The following is an 18,245-nucleotide window of genomic DNA, read 5'->3' on the forward strand; positions in this document are numbered from 1 at the left end:
AAAGAAGACCAAGAGTTTGACAGCAAAACAGGGTGCACGTACCAAGAGACAAAGGTTAAACAACATGAGCAAGACAGAGAAACCGAGACGGGAGTAGATAAAATCCATAAAATAACCAATAGTTAAAAAATGAAAAGGGAAATACAGCATACCTATCGTGTATGACCTTTACCAGAAACTGAATAACAGGGAGCAGTCAAGATAAGGCTAGCACGCAGTGGGCAACGTCTTTATTCCAACCTTTTCTCCCCGTAATATGTTCACCAAACAACAGGCAAACATGATGAAGTCCCAACCTGAGAACCAACAACATCCACACATACATAGCATTATGCCTCCAAATGATGAAAAAAACACAGCCAAAACTGTCTCTTTATTCAAGCAACACTAATGAACTGCATCTTTCACCTGCAGGTTCCCAGAATAATTAAACAAGTCAGGCTGACTGTTTGTGCTCTTCCCACAGCAGGAAGAATCTCACAGTTATACCTTTGCACCCTCAGATATTAGAAAAATAATTAGCATTCATCAGCAACGCTGCCCTCAGGAGGAGCTGCAGAAACATGTTGGATTGTTTAGTCAAAATTACTATACAGCTGGGGCCATTTATCTTTTGAAAAGCCTGTTAATTTGTTCAGGAGGAAATGGTGTTTTCATTTGCATGCAGGATGCAGAGTAACTGGAGAACCCTTCGCCAACCTGAACACTCCTCTATCCACGGCTAATGAGGCAAGAGGCAGGGAATTACAGACTCCACTGGGAGTCTTTAGCATGACAAACACGCCATAACTATATGTTTGGCACAAAGACGGCTCACGTACTATATGTGTGCATGTTTGTAGGTGACTCTACAATGCTATGAATAACAGTTTAGTCAGTAATAACAGTGTATCCCACCTGGCTGGAATAAAACGTAGAATGTAATTACATTGTAAATGATTGCATTAGATTAGATTAGATCAAACAAAGCCAATTATACAATTACAGTAGGTAAGGAGAGCACACCATTTCATTACAAGCTTTGGAGAGTTATTTTGTGGCATTTTTCAATTACGAAATTCCACACGAGGAGCTCCACATGGGGAGCTGCAATATAATATTATACATGACAGTGTGCAAAGAAGGAATAAAGTGTAGCTTTCTAATCTCATATTCCAGCTACTCTGAGGTTTACCCTCAAGACTGTTGCTTTACAGCAAATGCATAAATGACTATACATGTGTGAGTTATACTGTATGCATGTTTGTTGTGATGGACGCCCGTATAGATGATGAATAGGCCTGGCTACATAGAAATTACAATATTGCGTATAGCGATAAATTTTTGTCTTGTAGCTTATTTTGCAGAACAGCATGAAAAGTACAGTTAGATGGATTGCTGAGAGTGTTCTAACCAAAAACTTTCCCTAAACAAGCCACACTAAAGAACTCACTCACACCTGCTGTCCCTAGTTGGATAAAAAGCCAAAATTGCCACATATTGTGCAGCTGTTTGTTAATAAATGTGTCTAGTGGCAATTTGCATCTGCAAATTTAATTGAATTGTCTTTTTGGTCAGACTTTATTGAGTCAAAAATATTAATATTCAAATCGTATATCGCCATTTTGAGAAAAAATATTGAGATCTGAGTTTTGGTCCATATCGGCCTGCAATAATGATGTGTCGGTTTTTCCTCTGGGTTTGACGTCCTGCGTTGACACTTAGGGTATTTTAGACCAGGCTACCGGACTCAAAACGGCTCTCACTTTGTTGTTGTTGTTCTTCTTCTTCTCCTTCTTCTTCTTGTTTGAGCACAACAAAAAGTGTTGTGCTATTTGATGTGACATGGTAATGTCTATGGCGGCCATGGTGTCTTCTGATCCCGAGGTAGGGGGTTCAATCCCAGTCCATACCTGTCTGTTGAAGTGTACTTGGGCAAGACACTGAACCCTATAAGTTGCTTCCAACGGCTGATTAGCGCCTTGCATGGCAGCTCAGTCCCATTGGTGTGTGAATGTGAGTAAGAAGGGGTGAATGAGCTGATAGAGTCCATTTTAAGTCCTTTTACCATTATCTACCCATACCCACAGAGTCGATAAGGTAATCAATTTCATAGCTAACATAAGAGAGATAAATCCTTTTTTTCATTTAAGTCATTGATAACAGCAAAAAGTGCTAAGTGTTAAGTTAAACTAATAATCTGAATAATAATAATAAAAAAAAAAACAAATGTAAAAAGTGCAGTAGAAAACTAAAAATAAATAAATAAATAAATTCAGTACCAGTATGACATGAACTAACAGGGAGCAAGCATCATCATGTTTCATAATGAAAGTATATTTCATAAATCAATTAAAACTGAAAAAACTAAATGAAATTATTTACCTGCATAAATAAAAAACAAATGTAAAAGTACAGCAGTCCAAATATTCAGGAAACAACAAAACATTGTTTGCAATCTGTGCCAAAACGCTTAAGAAAACAATAAAAGAAAATAAATGTTTTAAATCAGCTAATAAAAGTTTGTTTATGGTTCCACTCCACTTCACATGCCGACGTAAATCATTATGTTTGCATTTTAGTTCCACGTTACATATTGATCCCAGTCACATATCTAATGAAAATTTCAACCTGTCATGTCTCCATTCTCCACCACACACACTTTGAGAAGCACTGCTCTACTAACAGGCCTGTCTCTCCTTAAATGTACAAATGTTTCTTTAGAATTGGGGCTAAATTTGGGTGAAAGTTGAAATTATGTAATGCATATGATTGATTTTGTTATGAAGTTTTATACATTTGAACTTCAGACAAGAAGAAGAAGAACGTATGTATGCATCGGGTGCTGGCTCGGCCCGTCTGTCCATTTCTAAAAGTCCATGTGGCCCCTGATCCAAAAAGTTTGCCCACCCCTGTTTTATACCAACATCTAGGTTTTAATATTAGATGCGTAGCCTCCAGGCCCAAAAACATCTTTCATAAGCATCAACCAAATGTTATTCTCCAATGATACCCACTCCAGTCAGCTTGATGAACAAAATCCTCCAAAGGTCAGATTTCATATTATATTATTAAAAACTACAAAAATACAATTTTGCCATAACTGCACAGGGGCACCACTTAACAATATTTAGTGATGTGAATTTTCAAAATGTCAAGGTTAAGTGTGTGTTTTTTTCTTTTACAAGTTAATAGCTGGAGGAGTGGGCGCAGAAAAAATCACAAAGAGCGTAAACCACTGAATTCATCAATTGTTAATGTAGCCTCAGTGGCTGGTAGACATACAGCTGAGCTCCTTGTAACGTAAGATCTTCATAAACAGGCGCTCAGTGCGTGGGCAAACATTTGCCTTTGATGGCACACAAAGAGGGTGAGTGAAAGTATAACCTGGTTTTTTTTCTTCAGAGCAGCACAAACAAGAATCAATGGACATGCTTTGACATCCAATCCTCCGTCTTAACAGAAATCTTTATTTCCCATAAGAATCATGGGAATATTAAGTTGTACTTTCATCTGGAAGGATATTTTTCAGATGAAACTCATGGGAGAAGCACACATTAACTACATCACAGGTTGTAACCACTGATAAAAACGATAGACATTAAAGAGGCAGGCAAGAGCTGAGAAGTTGCCTGTGATTTTGACTTCCTTTTAGGTTTAATCCTTCAGTTGTTAATGAGGTATTCAGGTGGAATTTTGACTATTTGCTGTATCAGTGGAATAACATTAAATAATGACTTTTTAAAACTATCCAGGGGCAGGAAATGGTATTAAAAGAGGGGTAAAAACCTGCTTTGTAGGTGTTTATTCACACACATGCTGAGGAGCTTGATAAACAAACACTGTGAGCACTAATACTTCATGGGAGTTCATCATCACTAGGGTGAGAAGAAAAGCAATGAGGCTTTTTGGCAGATTTCCTGCTCATCCAGGTTTGACAAATTGCCGGAGTTCTCTGTCACGGTTCTACTTTGAGGCTGCTAACCGTTTCATTCGCCATGATTTAGATCTCAGCGATCAAAGCAGCCAAGTGCAAAGAGTGCAAAAGAGAAGTCCCTACGCCTTCATTTCTATCACACAACATGGAGCAATGACTTCTTCTTGTAATTTGTATTAAACATTAAACTAAACTAATGCCGGTCGTGTGTGAGAACCATCACAGAAAGAATTATGTCCTAAAACTGTCAATTTTGAGCTGGTGAGTACAAATGTAAAACTCATGAGTAGCACAAATGTGATTAAAAGGGTTTTCTAGTAAGAAAAAATATCTACGGGTGTTGATAGATGTGGATTAGGGTGTGCTTCTATCTCCCCATAAGATATAAGCTCATACATAGTATTTATAGTTAAGCAAATCTCCACCAAATCCCTAAAAAACATGGTTTGGCGTGTTACTTTAATAGTATACACTCAGTCAGATTAATGTTAAACAGATTAAAAACAGTAATGTTTATGGGGCCAGTACATTTAATATCAAACCATAAGAAACAAACATGCTTTGTGTGTTACATCTGGTTTTGGGGATTTTATGTTGTTTATCTAGAGCACAGAATGTAACTTAACTCAATAACAATTTGCATGTAATAGCAAAGTGTGGCATAGAGCGCATTGTCATATATGTTCTTTACTGTTAACAATAGGTATAATAGCACATTGCCTAAGTGATGAATATTTAACAAATATTTAATATTGTAATCAATATATATATATATATACAGTATATATATACAATTCTATATATCAGTTTCTACTAAATCATTAAAATTATCTTAGGTAATTCTTTCAGTGTAATCCAAGAAGGCATTTTACCTGATAAATTGTAATACCTGTGAATAAACTACCAACAAAAAAAACTTCAAATTAACTATTCGAGCTGTACTTAAATTTACATTCTTCAAAAATGTAGAATTAGAAAACAAAAGATTATGAAAGGGTCTGTGTCTACAATTTGAACCCCCAACCCCCGACCTTCCTGTCACCAGTGCAGATATTACAAAAATGTGTCTTCATTATTATTTCTTCAGATGACAGGAATGAGTGTTAATGGAGACACAGTAAAGCTGGGATTAAATTTGGGATTTAATATATCTATTTTTGTATGGGGTTATTTAACATGTCACGTGTTTTTGTTATTAATGGTCCTACGGCCTAAATAGGAGAGAACATAACAAAAAAAGTTGGTGGGTTATAGAATAGAAGTGTCATAACAACATAGTTTGTAAACTAATGATTTATGTGCTAAATCATTAGTTTAACATACACATTGTTTATTTCTTTTTTTTTTTTTTTTTTTACTACTGCTTTGTGAAAATTCCTTCTGGAACATGCAAAGCATTATGAAGGTTGGAAAACAAAGTTGAAGACCAGACATGGGTAACTAGCTTCCCAAAAGTTCAGAACAACAAGAATAATACATGTAAATTACTCCAGAACACTCAAAGGCCCTATACTAGGAATCTAGATAATTATATCCTGGATTAATCTCCGTTAGCGGGCTTCAAATAACCAAACATTCCCTGTCAGAGAGGAGCTGTATTAAGACGGTCGATCATAACATGCTAATTTAAGTGTTTTCAGCCTCGGTTCGTGCGCGTTCACATGAAAAAAGCGGAGATTGCAGCGTCTGACAAATCACTACAATGGAGAAAACTGGCAGAGCGAGCGTCTTCACAGGAGGAACAGCTTATGATGTTAAATAAATATCATGAATGTCATCCATGATGACAGCGAAGAGCAACAGCAGGAGGCGGAGCTTTTATACTCGCTCAGACCTGATCCACTTCATAACTTGGTCCCGACCGATTAGGTGTTGCTGAAGTTTAAAATTATGAATAATTAAAATCCATAGTTCAGACCACAAACAACACTCCAATCCATTGGATGGGATATCCCATTCAATGGATTCATATCATACATAATGTGATGCTTTTATGCGATTCATAGAGTCGGCGATTCACGTTCACAGTCAGCTAATAAAGCCTATGTCTCGAGCCGTAGGAACGGACGAGTGAAGTCATATATTAATTAATTCATTGAATTCATATATGACTTCACCCACCCGTGCATACGATTGAGACACAGGCTTCATCAGCTGATTGTGGATCAGTCCATCAGATATAAATCTATATCTTTCCTGAAGCATGTCATTGATAAATGAAAGGATTGATGCTGTGTGCATCTGATCTGACTACTGTCAGCTGTCAGATCAGATAAACACAGTGACATCACATCGCCTTTTATGGGACCGCTCGCCTTCTAAGAGAACTGATTGGTCAGGAGGCGGGACTTTATCACTCGCTAAAATCCTAGCCAGAGCAAAACCTGCTCGTGACCAGGCGAGCCGTTCAGCATAAGTTACCATGGTGATATAGCCCCGTAAGACGTTAGTGCTATTTCGCTAACTCCGTGGAAGTTAGCGCGATAAGAGGTAATCTCGCTTCGTAACATACCCCCAAAATGACAGAAAATAAACGACAACAAAATACACAAAAGGAAAATTATATTACAGGTACACGCAAAAATACACAAACCGACTAACATAAAATGACAACAACACCACGCAAATCTACAAAAGGTAACAAAAATACACAAAGCAACAACATTTACAACTACAACAAAAAACTGATGAAATCACAACAAAACCCTACACACAAACCCTTTCCTGTGTAAATGCTCAGACTGGTCATTTTTCTAAATGCTGACATGAATGTTGATAATGTGGCCCTCGTATCAGCCCTCACTCTGATAGAAGATGCCTATTTATGGTGAAGACGATAATGAAGGTAATTGTGTCTCATCACAACAGCACTGATCCATGTTTTAAAATTCAAATAACATCAGTCAAATGTCTAATATCCAAACAGTGTGAGAAGAGTGATATAATATGACTACTTGACTCACATGAATAATGATGAAGAAAAAAGGAATGTGAGCTCAATATTTTCTGACAACTGGCAAAATGAATAACCATAACCTTCTTCAAGTCAGAAAACCATAGCAAAGCTGCAAATATAACAAAAGTTCTCCAATAGAAGGTCTTACCTTAGGGTAAAGATTTGGACTGAAGAAAGAGTGGACAGAGCCAGAAATGTTGAAACTGTTTCTCTCTGTCGGATGGGTTTGGATGGCACCATCACCACAAAGTTATCATCCAGTTTCAGCTCCGACAGGGGCTGAAACAGCCTCACGCTCCCGATTCGCTGCATGGGCGTATGGCCTGCATAATAGCCCATCGGTCTCTGTTGATCTGTGTGCACAGAGCTGTCCTTTCTTGAATCCTCTGGGCTGCAGTCTCCGCTGTCTGTGCTTTGGACCATGTAGTACAGTTCCACTGGAGTGCCCTGGGCCTGCTCAGATAACCTCTGCCTACCAGGCCTGACAGTAGGTGGGCTGAACCAGCTTGCCAAGGGCTCCAGCTCAGCAACGCAAATCCCAAGCTCCCCCTTTAGTCTACATGTCCCACGCACTTCTTGGGTCTCATGAAAGGCAAACATTCGAACGCAGGGGAGCTTGTTGATGGCGCTGTAATCATCCCAGTCTCTGCCAGCAATGTAGAACAACACTTGAACTTTGGGCCAGCTTGGGTGAATCCGCTCACTGATGATAAAAGTGTGGACTTTCCAGTTGAATGTAAAAAGTGGTGACAACGAGGGGGTAGTTGACACAGTTGATGCTGGTAGAGAAGGTGCAGCAAATGGCCCTGGATGTGTTTGTAGCAGTTCTAGTGGGACAGGCTGCTGCACAGACAGGGGTCCATAGCTGGCATTGATGAAGGGCATCTGCTGGGCCTGGTGTATGAAGAAAGACTCAGTACGAGCCTGCAGACTGGAGTTCCTCATTAAGTCCTGGTTTGCTTCCTGCAGGAAGAACGCTGACTCTGCATTGAGGATCCGGTAGCTGACAGGTAGATAGATCGGCGTGGGCCCGTACTTCTGCAGACCCTCCAGGATCACTTTACTGTTCACCACTGAAATGGAAAATGACAAGTCATCAAACTTAATTTCAATAATCTATATTTTTTAAAAAAAAGCACGCATTACAGCACTCAATGTTGTATCAACAGGACCTGGCATGAAATCAGGGGGCACAGAGAGAGAGAAATCAGATGAAATAATTTACAAAGTGGACGCTGGCATGTCATATTTAACATAACATTAGCATGCATTGCCTGCGACCTGAAGCAATCATATCTCCAGTCAGTTCCAGCTGTAAATGTTAAATGGTTTGCTGGAGACATTTCCATGTGATATCGCTTTCATGAGCCACTGCTTCTATTTAACCGAATCTGTAGCCTCACTTTAAAAATGCATGTATTTCTCAATCACTGGATTATCAGGCTTGTCTATATTCTTTCCAGCTTTCAGTTCTTTTAAATTTGTCTTCATTTCTCTGCTTCAACCAAATTAGCTATTCCTTCATTATTACGGTCTTCAAGCGCTGTACTGCGGAATCATTCACGATCCCTGTCGCTCAAACTTCTTCTAATCAAACATTTAGATTGATCTAAGATAAGTTTTAAATAATTCTGAAAGATAAAACCTGTTCAAAATATAGTAATAGATTTTGTTGTTTTATTACGGTAGTTCCTCTTCTGCATCTGTCATTCAGCCTTTGTAAATGGGCAATTGTTCTTAAAAGCTTACCTTTTCAAAGAAAGCTAAAACGCATTATAAACAATACAAACAAACAATCTCTACTTATTGATAGCATCTAAATGTTTTAGTCCTCATTGTAATTTGATAGAATGTATTGTCCATTCATCGATCTTCAGTTTTCCTGAATGGAGCCTATAGTTTACTTAGGACTCCACAGGTTGTCATTACAAAAAACTATTTATACATTTTATTTCACCAAATTTATAGTAATGTCCCAGCTTACTCAAAGCAGGAGGCAGATGTTGTCTAATATTCAAAAACAAGAATCAGCAGTTTGAGAATTCCTCTAGTACACATACAGTACATTCAAAAATACCATATCACTTTTAGACATTTTCAGTTATTAATTATTATTATTATTTTTTTTAATTCTGATACACACACTACAACTCTTTTTTTACAATAACCCTTCAACCAAAAGCTTTTCCACCATCATCTCTTTCCATCCTGCAAGTCATCCCCACCATCTTTTTTTTTTACCGTCACCGCATCAAGTGTCACATGTTTGGACTGATGGAGTGGCCCATGAGAGTGCATTGATTTTGTGTCATGAACCCAGCATGCCGTGGTGTGTGTGGCGTTGTAGTGATTTGTTGGTGGAGCAGGTTGCCTTCTAATCGAAAGGTTGGGGGTTCAATCGCAGGCTATCCTTCTCCATGAGCCTCAGTGTCCTTGAGCAAAACACTGAACAACAAGTGATTCCGATGCAAGGCAGCTCAGTCACCATGGCTGTATGAATGTGTGTGTGTGTGTGTGTGAATGAGTGACGGAGCAAAGGGAATAAGGCGTGTTTTTTGAGATGTTTGACACTTCATATTTAGTAAGGGTGTCAGAAAAAATCGATTCAGCGATATTTCACCGCAGGATTATTGTATCGGTCCAAAAAATGTCCAAATCTTTTTTTTAATTTTCATCATGATTTTTAACGAAAAAAGCATTTCATTGCGCTAACATATGCATAGTAGGTAAATGCTCAGTCCCTAGGTGTCAGTGAACCACATAACACCTTGTTAAACTACCTCACTCCTCAATTAATTTTAGCTTGGAAGTTGATTGCACTTGATTCTCATAAAACATACTGCCAACTTTAATATATGTATGTAATTGATTTGAAAAAAAAAAATAAATAAATAAATAAAAATTAAGAACTTAAAGGAGCATAGGGCAGGATTTGTGAAAAAACCCATTAATTTTAAGTATTCTAATGCTAATGGTTGATGAAGCACTCAAAACCAAAGAGAATGAGCCCACACACATTTCTACCTATTGCCTTGAACAGATTGTGTGATACATTTTGTACTACTGTTCATGCAGAGGCATGTGCGCAGGTCTTGTAGTAAACAGTCAATGAACGGAGAGTAAATAAATAACCGTGTCACAGTTGGAGTACGGATCGGGCCGCATTTTCTCGTCCGAATACGACCCAACAGTGAAAACCTCAATTTTTTTCTCAAAGAAATGACATATTTATGTTTGTTTTAGCGGTAAGCACTGATTCTATGAACGAACTGTTAATGTTGACATCAGATCAGTGCGGGTAACAAGCGAGAGTGAAACAAACAGGGACGCAGTGCACGCAAGAGACCCATCGAGTCTTTTTACATAATCCATGTATAAAAGATAAGTATAATCCATGTTATTGTGCAGAAAAAGGAATGTTTCAATGATGTATTCCTTTATAATTGTCCTCCTTTGCTCCATTCTCCAATTGACGCTGCATTCTACAGGGCTACAGCAGATGCAGGAGGAAAGGAAGAAAGCTGCGTGCAAACGACACTATGTGTCCGAAGATGACCACCGGTTCTAAAGATCTGTCCGAACCCGAAACGACTGGTGCCGTCGGGTTCCCTAGTTATAACATCTAATCAGCTGTGCTCCGGTCCTAAAGAATTGAGCGTTCCCACAGCGGCTTGGCTGATGACTGCAGTTAGACTAACGAACATGGTGTCACTATGGAGTCTGATTTCTAGATCCTGCCCTATGCTCCTGTCACCACTAGGTGGCATATTACTGAGTACTTCCACCATATTGGGTCCATAACCACTGAATGTACAGGTGACAATATTCTCATCATCTACATCCCGCAAATGTGTTTGGCGGGCCCAGTGGGCCGATGTATATCATCAGCTTTACATGTGTGATGTGTTCATGAGTGAAGATGTTTAAGCAGTTGTTTGTTAGTGGTAAACCTCACGGGTAGTGCACCGTTTATCTGTTTGATGGATGTTTGTTACCAGAGATGGCCTAGTTCAGGGACTGCTCTGCTGTAAATAGGCTTATACTCACCCAACCGGTGGAAAATAGGTACTATAGCAATATTTATTAATTTATATATAACTATGTAGTCTAAAAAAAAGTCATATATGGCATGACACCTAAGGACATGTTTCTTAACGCTTTTTATTTTAGGTATTTAAGACATATTTAAAAGTTGAAAATTCTACATATTGCAGAATAACAGAATCAGAAGCAAAAGTTAAAGTTTTTCAAAAAATGTAATTTGACAGTTTGATAATCATACCACTTGTTTTTGAAATTGGTACATGCAAATCGTGAATCGTATTGTATCATCAGATTCATGGCAATGCATACCCCTAATATATAGGTGGATGATAAAGATTTACAGAGCAAATGGATCAGGGAGTTTTGTTAGACAGGTTCTTCTCATTGTCTCAACAGTTTTGCTAGGCACACTACAGCGTTTAAAAATATCACTAAATGCTCAATGAACTATTGCCACATGGCACTCTGTTGCCAACTTTGTTGCTATATTGAGAGACTTTTCAAACCTCCTTGGTGACTTCATTTTGAAAAGCGACTAGCAACAAATTCGGCAACTTTTTTTTCAATGTATCTAGCACCCACCTCACCACCCACACCTCCTCCGTGGTCTGCGTCAATCACTGGACTTTCAACTGTGTCTGTTTAAGCAGAGGACTTAGCAACACTAACATTCCCTTATTGTGCCTGTATTCATCTTACATGAAGGTTGAAGGTCTGATGCCATCTAATTGCAAAATCATTTGCGGGAATCTGCATGTTGTCAGGGTCTGTACTTTGTTGGTTTATAGTTTTTATTCTTTAGTTTTCCCTTTTCAGTAAGTTTTAGTGTATTTTGTTGGTTTTAGTTCTTGTTTTGATTCAGGCTTTAACTCTTGTGTCCTGGGGGGTATTTCATCAAACACAGCTCAGGGTTTTAGCCAGGTTTAACCTGATAGTCCATCCCAGTTAAACATTAACAGGAATGACTCTTTCATCAAAGCAAAAACGCCTCAGTTGCCATGGTGATTAGGGCTATTCCACAAACCTGCTCCCGACCAGGTTTAAGCAGCTGGCTTGGTTTAACTGTTGCTTACGTTGCACTCATATGAAATGGCTTCATCATTTTGAAAGATGTCATTTTGTGACGGTTTTAAAAACCCTAAAACAAAGATCTTACAGCTTTAATTTGTCTTTTATGAATAAATGAACAGAATATCATGGTAAAGATTGAGAGAAATGAGTATGGAATCGTCGTCTTACTACTTGTATACATGTTTAATGTGTACCGTACTTTTTTATTAGATGTTCACAGTCTCCTATGTGTTTTCAATTAGTAATATGTCTATATAAGGACACATGTTCATCCATTGAGCATCCAGTGATTCATGATGAGGAAGCTTTTATTTTACGGAGAAGGTGTTCAGGGACAGAGCAGCAATCCATGAACGTTGTCGCTTTCCAGGTAAGCTGTGCAGTGTGTGTGCAGTGTGTGTGTGCAGTGTGTGTGTGCAGTGCGTGTGCAGTGCGTGTGCAGTGTGTGTGTGCAGTGTGTGTGCAGTGTGTGTGTGCAGTGTGCAGTTTGCTAAAGTTCAATTACAATTAATCACAATTACTGAGCTAGTAATAAATAACCTAATAAAAGTTAACCTTCTTCTTGTGTTAGCGTTCTGTTAGCATCTCTTATGATAACGCGTCCTAAATCAGCTGTAAAATACACTAAAAACTAATATCTATCATCTAATTTCTTTCCTATCTATTGGTTGCCTTGTTAGGCTTCCTCATCAATGAAAACATCGGTTTTAATATTTTTGGTGTGGGTGTTTTTTCTCAGTATACCCCTCCATTTCATTTTTTTTTTTAAATGGTAAAATGTGAGAAAGCTTGATATGAAACATATTTTAATAATTGTTAACTACATACAGTATGTGTAGAACTGTACATAGAACTGTAATGTAACTGTGTATGGGTAAATGTATTAACTCTAAAACAGAAAAAAAACAGCATTCAATGGTGTTTTGGTGGGGTGCATTATGTTTAATCTGATTGGTTGGCTATGATAAGATGCATTTTATTTTTTATAGTTACACAATGTCCGCTGATCACTTTAAAACAAAAACAAAATAATTTACTCATTTAGAAATATACTCAAAAAAGTACAAGCAACTCAATTACAGTAATCTGTAACTTTCACCTCAGTAAACTCACATAGATCAGTGTCTGGTCATACATGCTTCAGTTGTTCTCTATGATCAATTTACTAAATAACACATTATTTTAAATATTTGAAATCACAAGAAACTTCTTAAACATACTTCCTTTTATTTCCTCTTTTTCTTCTTCTTACTTTTTGCTCGGTAACAATTGACGTTCTCTTTGTCCCAGCATTGGTTTCTATTGGCTGTAAAATATGTGGCACGTATCCTCACGTCTCTGATCAGTGAATCTGTGATGGACCTCATGGGTTTCCTGCAGAAATCCTGCCGTGTTGTGTTTTAGCTCCTGCTTCCGTCCCATGGTATTTTCCCCTGTCTCCGGTTTTTGCGGTGCCTGCCTTGTTAATGTAACCTTAGTTTTCCCATCGCTGCATCTGGGTCCTCAAACACATACAGTATCTCAGCATGACAGTAGCATGAGCTCATCATAGGTCCAGCTCACTAAATTGGCCAATTTTACAAGACCTACTTGGTGATCTGTGTGTGCCGCAACACAGTGAAGCAAAAGCTTTGCTCCAGCCATCAAAATGTAATCTTTTAATATTCCCAACATCCTTTTTGTCCTGACACATCATCTTTGGAATAGGGCTTTTCCACTGGCTGCCATGTTATCTGCCCAACAACCAGGTATCACCAGAGTTTTTCACTTTAAAAGCCAAGGATTGTTACAAAAAAGGAAAACTTGTGTTGAAAATGAGTTTACTGTATGTTAAAAAAAAAAAAACAATAACACAACACCTCTATGATATTACACATTGCAAATAACTAATGCATTGTGTCTGGACGAGACACAACAATGTATTTGTGGCATAAATGAAAAACAACCACAGAAGTGAACATTATTACATCCTTGTTTTTCTCTATAGTTTTGCGTCTTCAGTTAACAGCTAAACATTTGTCTCCGATGTGCAGGCTGACAAATGATAACATTACTTAGAATAATAGAAACTTAGTCACACGGCTCTCTTGGTGCCATTATTGTATTCTCCTTGAGCACCTTCTGAGGATTACTCCAGAGTAAAACAACCTTTTCTCCGCACCATTAAGTCTCTCCTGGCGTCGAGACGAGTCCTTGATGGAGACAGTGAGTGACTGCCATGCCACAGTTTTGACTGAGAGAGTAATGTTTGCCCTTAAAAACGACTAAACCGAGGCCAATGTCAAGAGGGGAGCAGGTGCGTGGTTGGTGCTTAAGACTGAGTGAGAGGATTTCCTCGTCTATGAGCCTCTCTGGAGGGATGTGACACACTGTCCTAGTTCCTACTTACACACATGAAACTGAACACCTCATTAGAGAAGCAACATTTTGTAATTTCAGATTTAGAATATGTGCCCGCTGCATGACACCAACTGGGCATCGTAAATAGAGAGGCAAAGCTGGTCTGATTGGTCTTGCCCTGAACTGCCCTTGGATTTCATGTCAGCAGCGACTGTACTTGTAAATCACGTCTGATGGACTGTTTCTGCAAATGAAAAAAAAGAGTGATTTGTGCTGAGAACTCACCCTCTGTGCTAAATCCTGGCGGTAAACTCTTGCGCCGGATTCTTGGGCTTTGCCAACCACTGAGGATGTAGGTTGAGGAGTCTGATCACATATCAAATGTGCAGCTAAACTGGATCTCATCAAAAGATAAATGTTCAAATTGGGATTTAATGGTTTGATGTTATATTTATGTAGAAAGAGCCACGGGCCCCGCTGGAGAACAAGACTGCATATAGAAATTCACTTTACACTTTTTTGGTGCCGTTTCTCTCAACTATACTGAGCACATTTAAAAATTGTTCTATTAATGTACGTACCCTAGTCAGACATGTTTGGCAACAAGTAAAACCATTACGTATAATCCCATGGTTAATCCCTTGTAATGTGTGCCAAACTTCACCCAAAATATGTAATCCCTTCATCTCTTCTTCCTCCTATATGCATCTGTGTATCCTATAAGCTCTCCCTGATGAAGCATATTAACTCGGCTTACTTAAATAAATCATTAATCAAATCCACGTGCTTTTACATAAAAGACTGCGACTGAAGTAACAGTAACAAAATAGTATACGGGCAACGTGATGTGGTGATGGTCAATCTTGTTTTTTTTTAGGAACAATAATTCCTCCCTTTTTTTAAGTCTTAGCTATGGGGCGTTGATTGTAAAGTTGCTCATATAAACAGCAACATTTAGCAACAAACCATGCACATTTAAAAAAACGTGAATTTTTTGTGTTACTTTTGACCAGATTTACAGCAATGTTTTAAAAACTTGTGACATTTACTTTTCTCATAAAAAAATAAATAATTGTGTCAATGTTAAATCTAAATTTTAAATATTAAATTTGAATCTAAATGTTAAATATTAAATCTAAATCAAAATTTTAAAAATTAAATCTAAATCTAAATTTTAAATAATACATCTAAATCTAATTGTTAAATATTAAATTTAAATGTTAAATATTAAATCTAAATCTTAAAAATTAAATCTAAATCTAAATTTTAAATATTAACTCTAAATCTAAATTTTGAATATTACATTTAAATCTAAATGTTAAATATTAAATTTAAATCTAAACTTTAAATATTAAATCTAAATGTTAAATATTAAATCTAAATCTAAATTTTAAATATTAAATCTAAATGTTACATTTAAATCTAAATATTAAATGTTACATTTAAATCTAAATATTAAATGTTACATTTAAATCTAAATATTAAATGTTACATTTAAATCTAAATATTAAATGTTACATTTAAATCTAAATATTAAATGTTACATTTAAATCTAAATATTAAATGTTACATCTGTATGTGGAGCACAATCACACAAAAACACATTTCAAATCTGCCAGTTTTTTTTTCAGATTTCTTTTTTGCTGTAAATTCAACACTTCAGCTTTTACTGTGTGAGCATCATAGATTCAGACCTTGTGTATTCATCACCTATTTTGCACTCCTAAATGTAATTTGCTATTCATAAATTATACTTAATGTAATCATACAATTTCAATAGGAGATTAACCAATTATTAAAATGATAATTATAATAATAAAACCTTCATTATGTGGCTAAATGTATCTATTTGGTATGACGCTGTAATTAGTGTGTTTTTAACCTTCAAAATCAGAGTTTAGGAAAACAGTTTTCCTGAGTTGAAGTAAATTATATTACTGAAGGTCTCAATCTAAAAAGGAAAATAAAAAAATGCAACAGGACATGTTTGTGGAAATTTAATTTTGACAGCATGGCACCTGTTTGTTTTCTACGGTCTACAGCATTAAGTCCCTCCTTTATCCTGACATTTACAGCAATTTGGAAGTGTCCAGCAGTCCAGCAGGTAACACATTAGGATGTGATCTTTACATGGCATTTCCTTTGTTAACCACATGCTCTAACTGGGAACTTGTGCTGTTGAGAAGCAACACTGAGGATTGTGAAGTCCCCGTCAGTGCACGAACCTGCCGGCCGTCAGGATGAAAGATAGCTTTCTGATATCCAGCAGCTGAACAATGGAGTGGAAAGGGTATTTGGGGACTAGTGGAAAACTGGGCATAAATGTCACAAGCTCTTCAGGTGGAGTGAATGTTATCATGGAAGTTTAAATGCCTTATCAAAGACAGTTTCTGATAAAGTCATCTGTGTCATCTGGCGACCGTGGCTCAGGTGGTAGTGGGTCGTCTTCTGATCGAGAGGTGGGGGTTCGATCCCAGTACCTGACTATGTGTCGAAGTGTCCTTGGGCAAGACACTGAACCCTAAGTTGCTCCCAATGGTCGACTAGCGCCTTGCATGGCAGTCCTGTCCCACTGGTGTGTGAATGTGAGAGTGATTGGGTGAATGAGCTGATATGTAAAGCGCTTTGAGACTGCTTCAGTGTGGTGATAAAGCGCTATATAAATCAAGTCCATTTAGGAAGGAGGCTGATGTCTTACCTACCACTGAAGGCTCAAAAGCTAATGCTAACAATCAAAGGGTTTGAACAATAATCTGTGATGTTGATTATGGAATAATAAAGTCATTCTATAAACAAATAGATGTGAATGTTTGTTAAAATAAAGTGATTTTTTAAATTGATTTTTATTACAATTATACTTTTCTACTCTTGTCAATATGTCAGTTCACAGAGCTGTTCCGTAGCCCTTGAAAAAAAATAAAAATAAAGTTGCAAAAAAAAATGTGAGTTTCCACGCGTGTGGCTGCACTGCGTCGCTGCAGTTCGCCGCCCTCCGCAGCACATACATGGGGTTATAATAATTGAAAGTAAAGTCAAATTAATAAAAACTATGGTTGCAAAAAAACATGACCAGCACTGTAGTAAGATAAGTAGTATGTAGTAAGATAGGAAAACAAAGGAACAAACAAAAGTGGCAGACAGGAACTAGATAGATAACGCCACACAATTGTCTAATAAACACACTGTTGTCAACCAATAAGGATGGGACAATATATCGTGGGACAACATATCACAATATTAAAACCATCCCTACTACATCTGTCTCAAGCAAGTGTGTCAAGCGTGACATCGTCATCGTTTAAAGTTTTCAATCACGAATATTTTAAATTTGGGCTGTGTAGACTCTAGTTTTAAAAACTTGTTGTGTAAAGTGCATGCACTAATAGTTTTTTTTCAAGAATGTCTTGATGATGACATGATTTGGTTTTAATTTTAGGCTGGCTTTCATCTTTGTTTCTTTTATGATCTTATTTATGTCAATGTTTATTTTATATTAATTTGAGTTTATTTTTTTTTATTTATTTTGGGGCTTTTTATTTTTTATTTATTTTATTTATTTTTTCCATTTAAAAAATATCATTATGTATCATTATTGTGAGCCCAGTATTGTATATCTTCCCATCCTGTGAAGTTTAAATATCATCCTTCCCCTATTAACCACACCTTTACATAGTGGAGGGAGGACAATTAGGAGATCAGAAACACCTGAGTGAAAACAGGAGATAGCCTAATCACTCTCACAGCACGTTTACCTGTACATATTAACAAGACAGGGTGTAAAATCACACACAATAATCTTTTATCAAGGGACAAAGTCAAAAGAATGTAATAACTAGAAACTAACAGAACATGTCATTAACCATAAGGCTTACAAACATGGATAATTTAAGACGTAATTGAAAAATGTAATTGATCCAA

General features: G+C 37.2%; 1 protein-coding gene across 2 annotated transcripts in view; it reads right to left on the reverse strand.

Moving 5' to 3' along the window:
- The window catches only part of LOC114473697 (transmembrane protein 132C-like), a 237,304-nt gene that overhangs the window by 152,459 nt on the left and 66,600 nt on the right, over positions 1-18,245 (reverse strand). For both annotated transcript variants that reach the window (XM_028463464.1, XM_028463465.1), the window contains one exon: positions 7,021-7,945. In XM_028463464.1, the coding sequence (XP_028319265.1) occupies positions 7,021-7,945 (925 nt within the window). The remainder of the gene's footprint in view (positions 1-7,020; positions 7,946-18,245) is intronic.

This window comes from Gouania willdenowi, chromosome 12 (genome assembly GCF_900634775.1).
Source record: "Gouania willdenowi chromosome 12, fGouWil2.1, whole genome shotgun sequence".
Lineage (NCBI taxonomy): Eukaryota > Metazoa > Chordata > Actinopteri > Blenniiformes > Gobiesocidae > Gouania > Gouania willdenowi.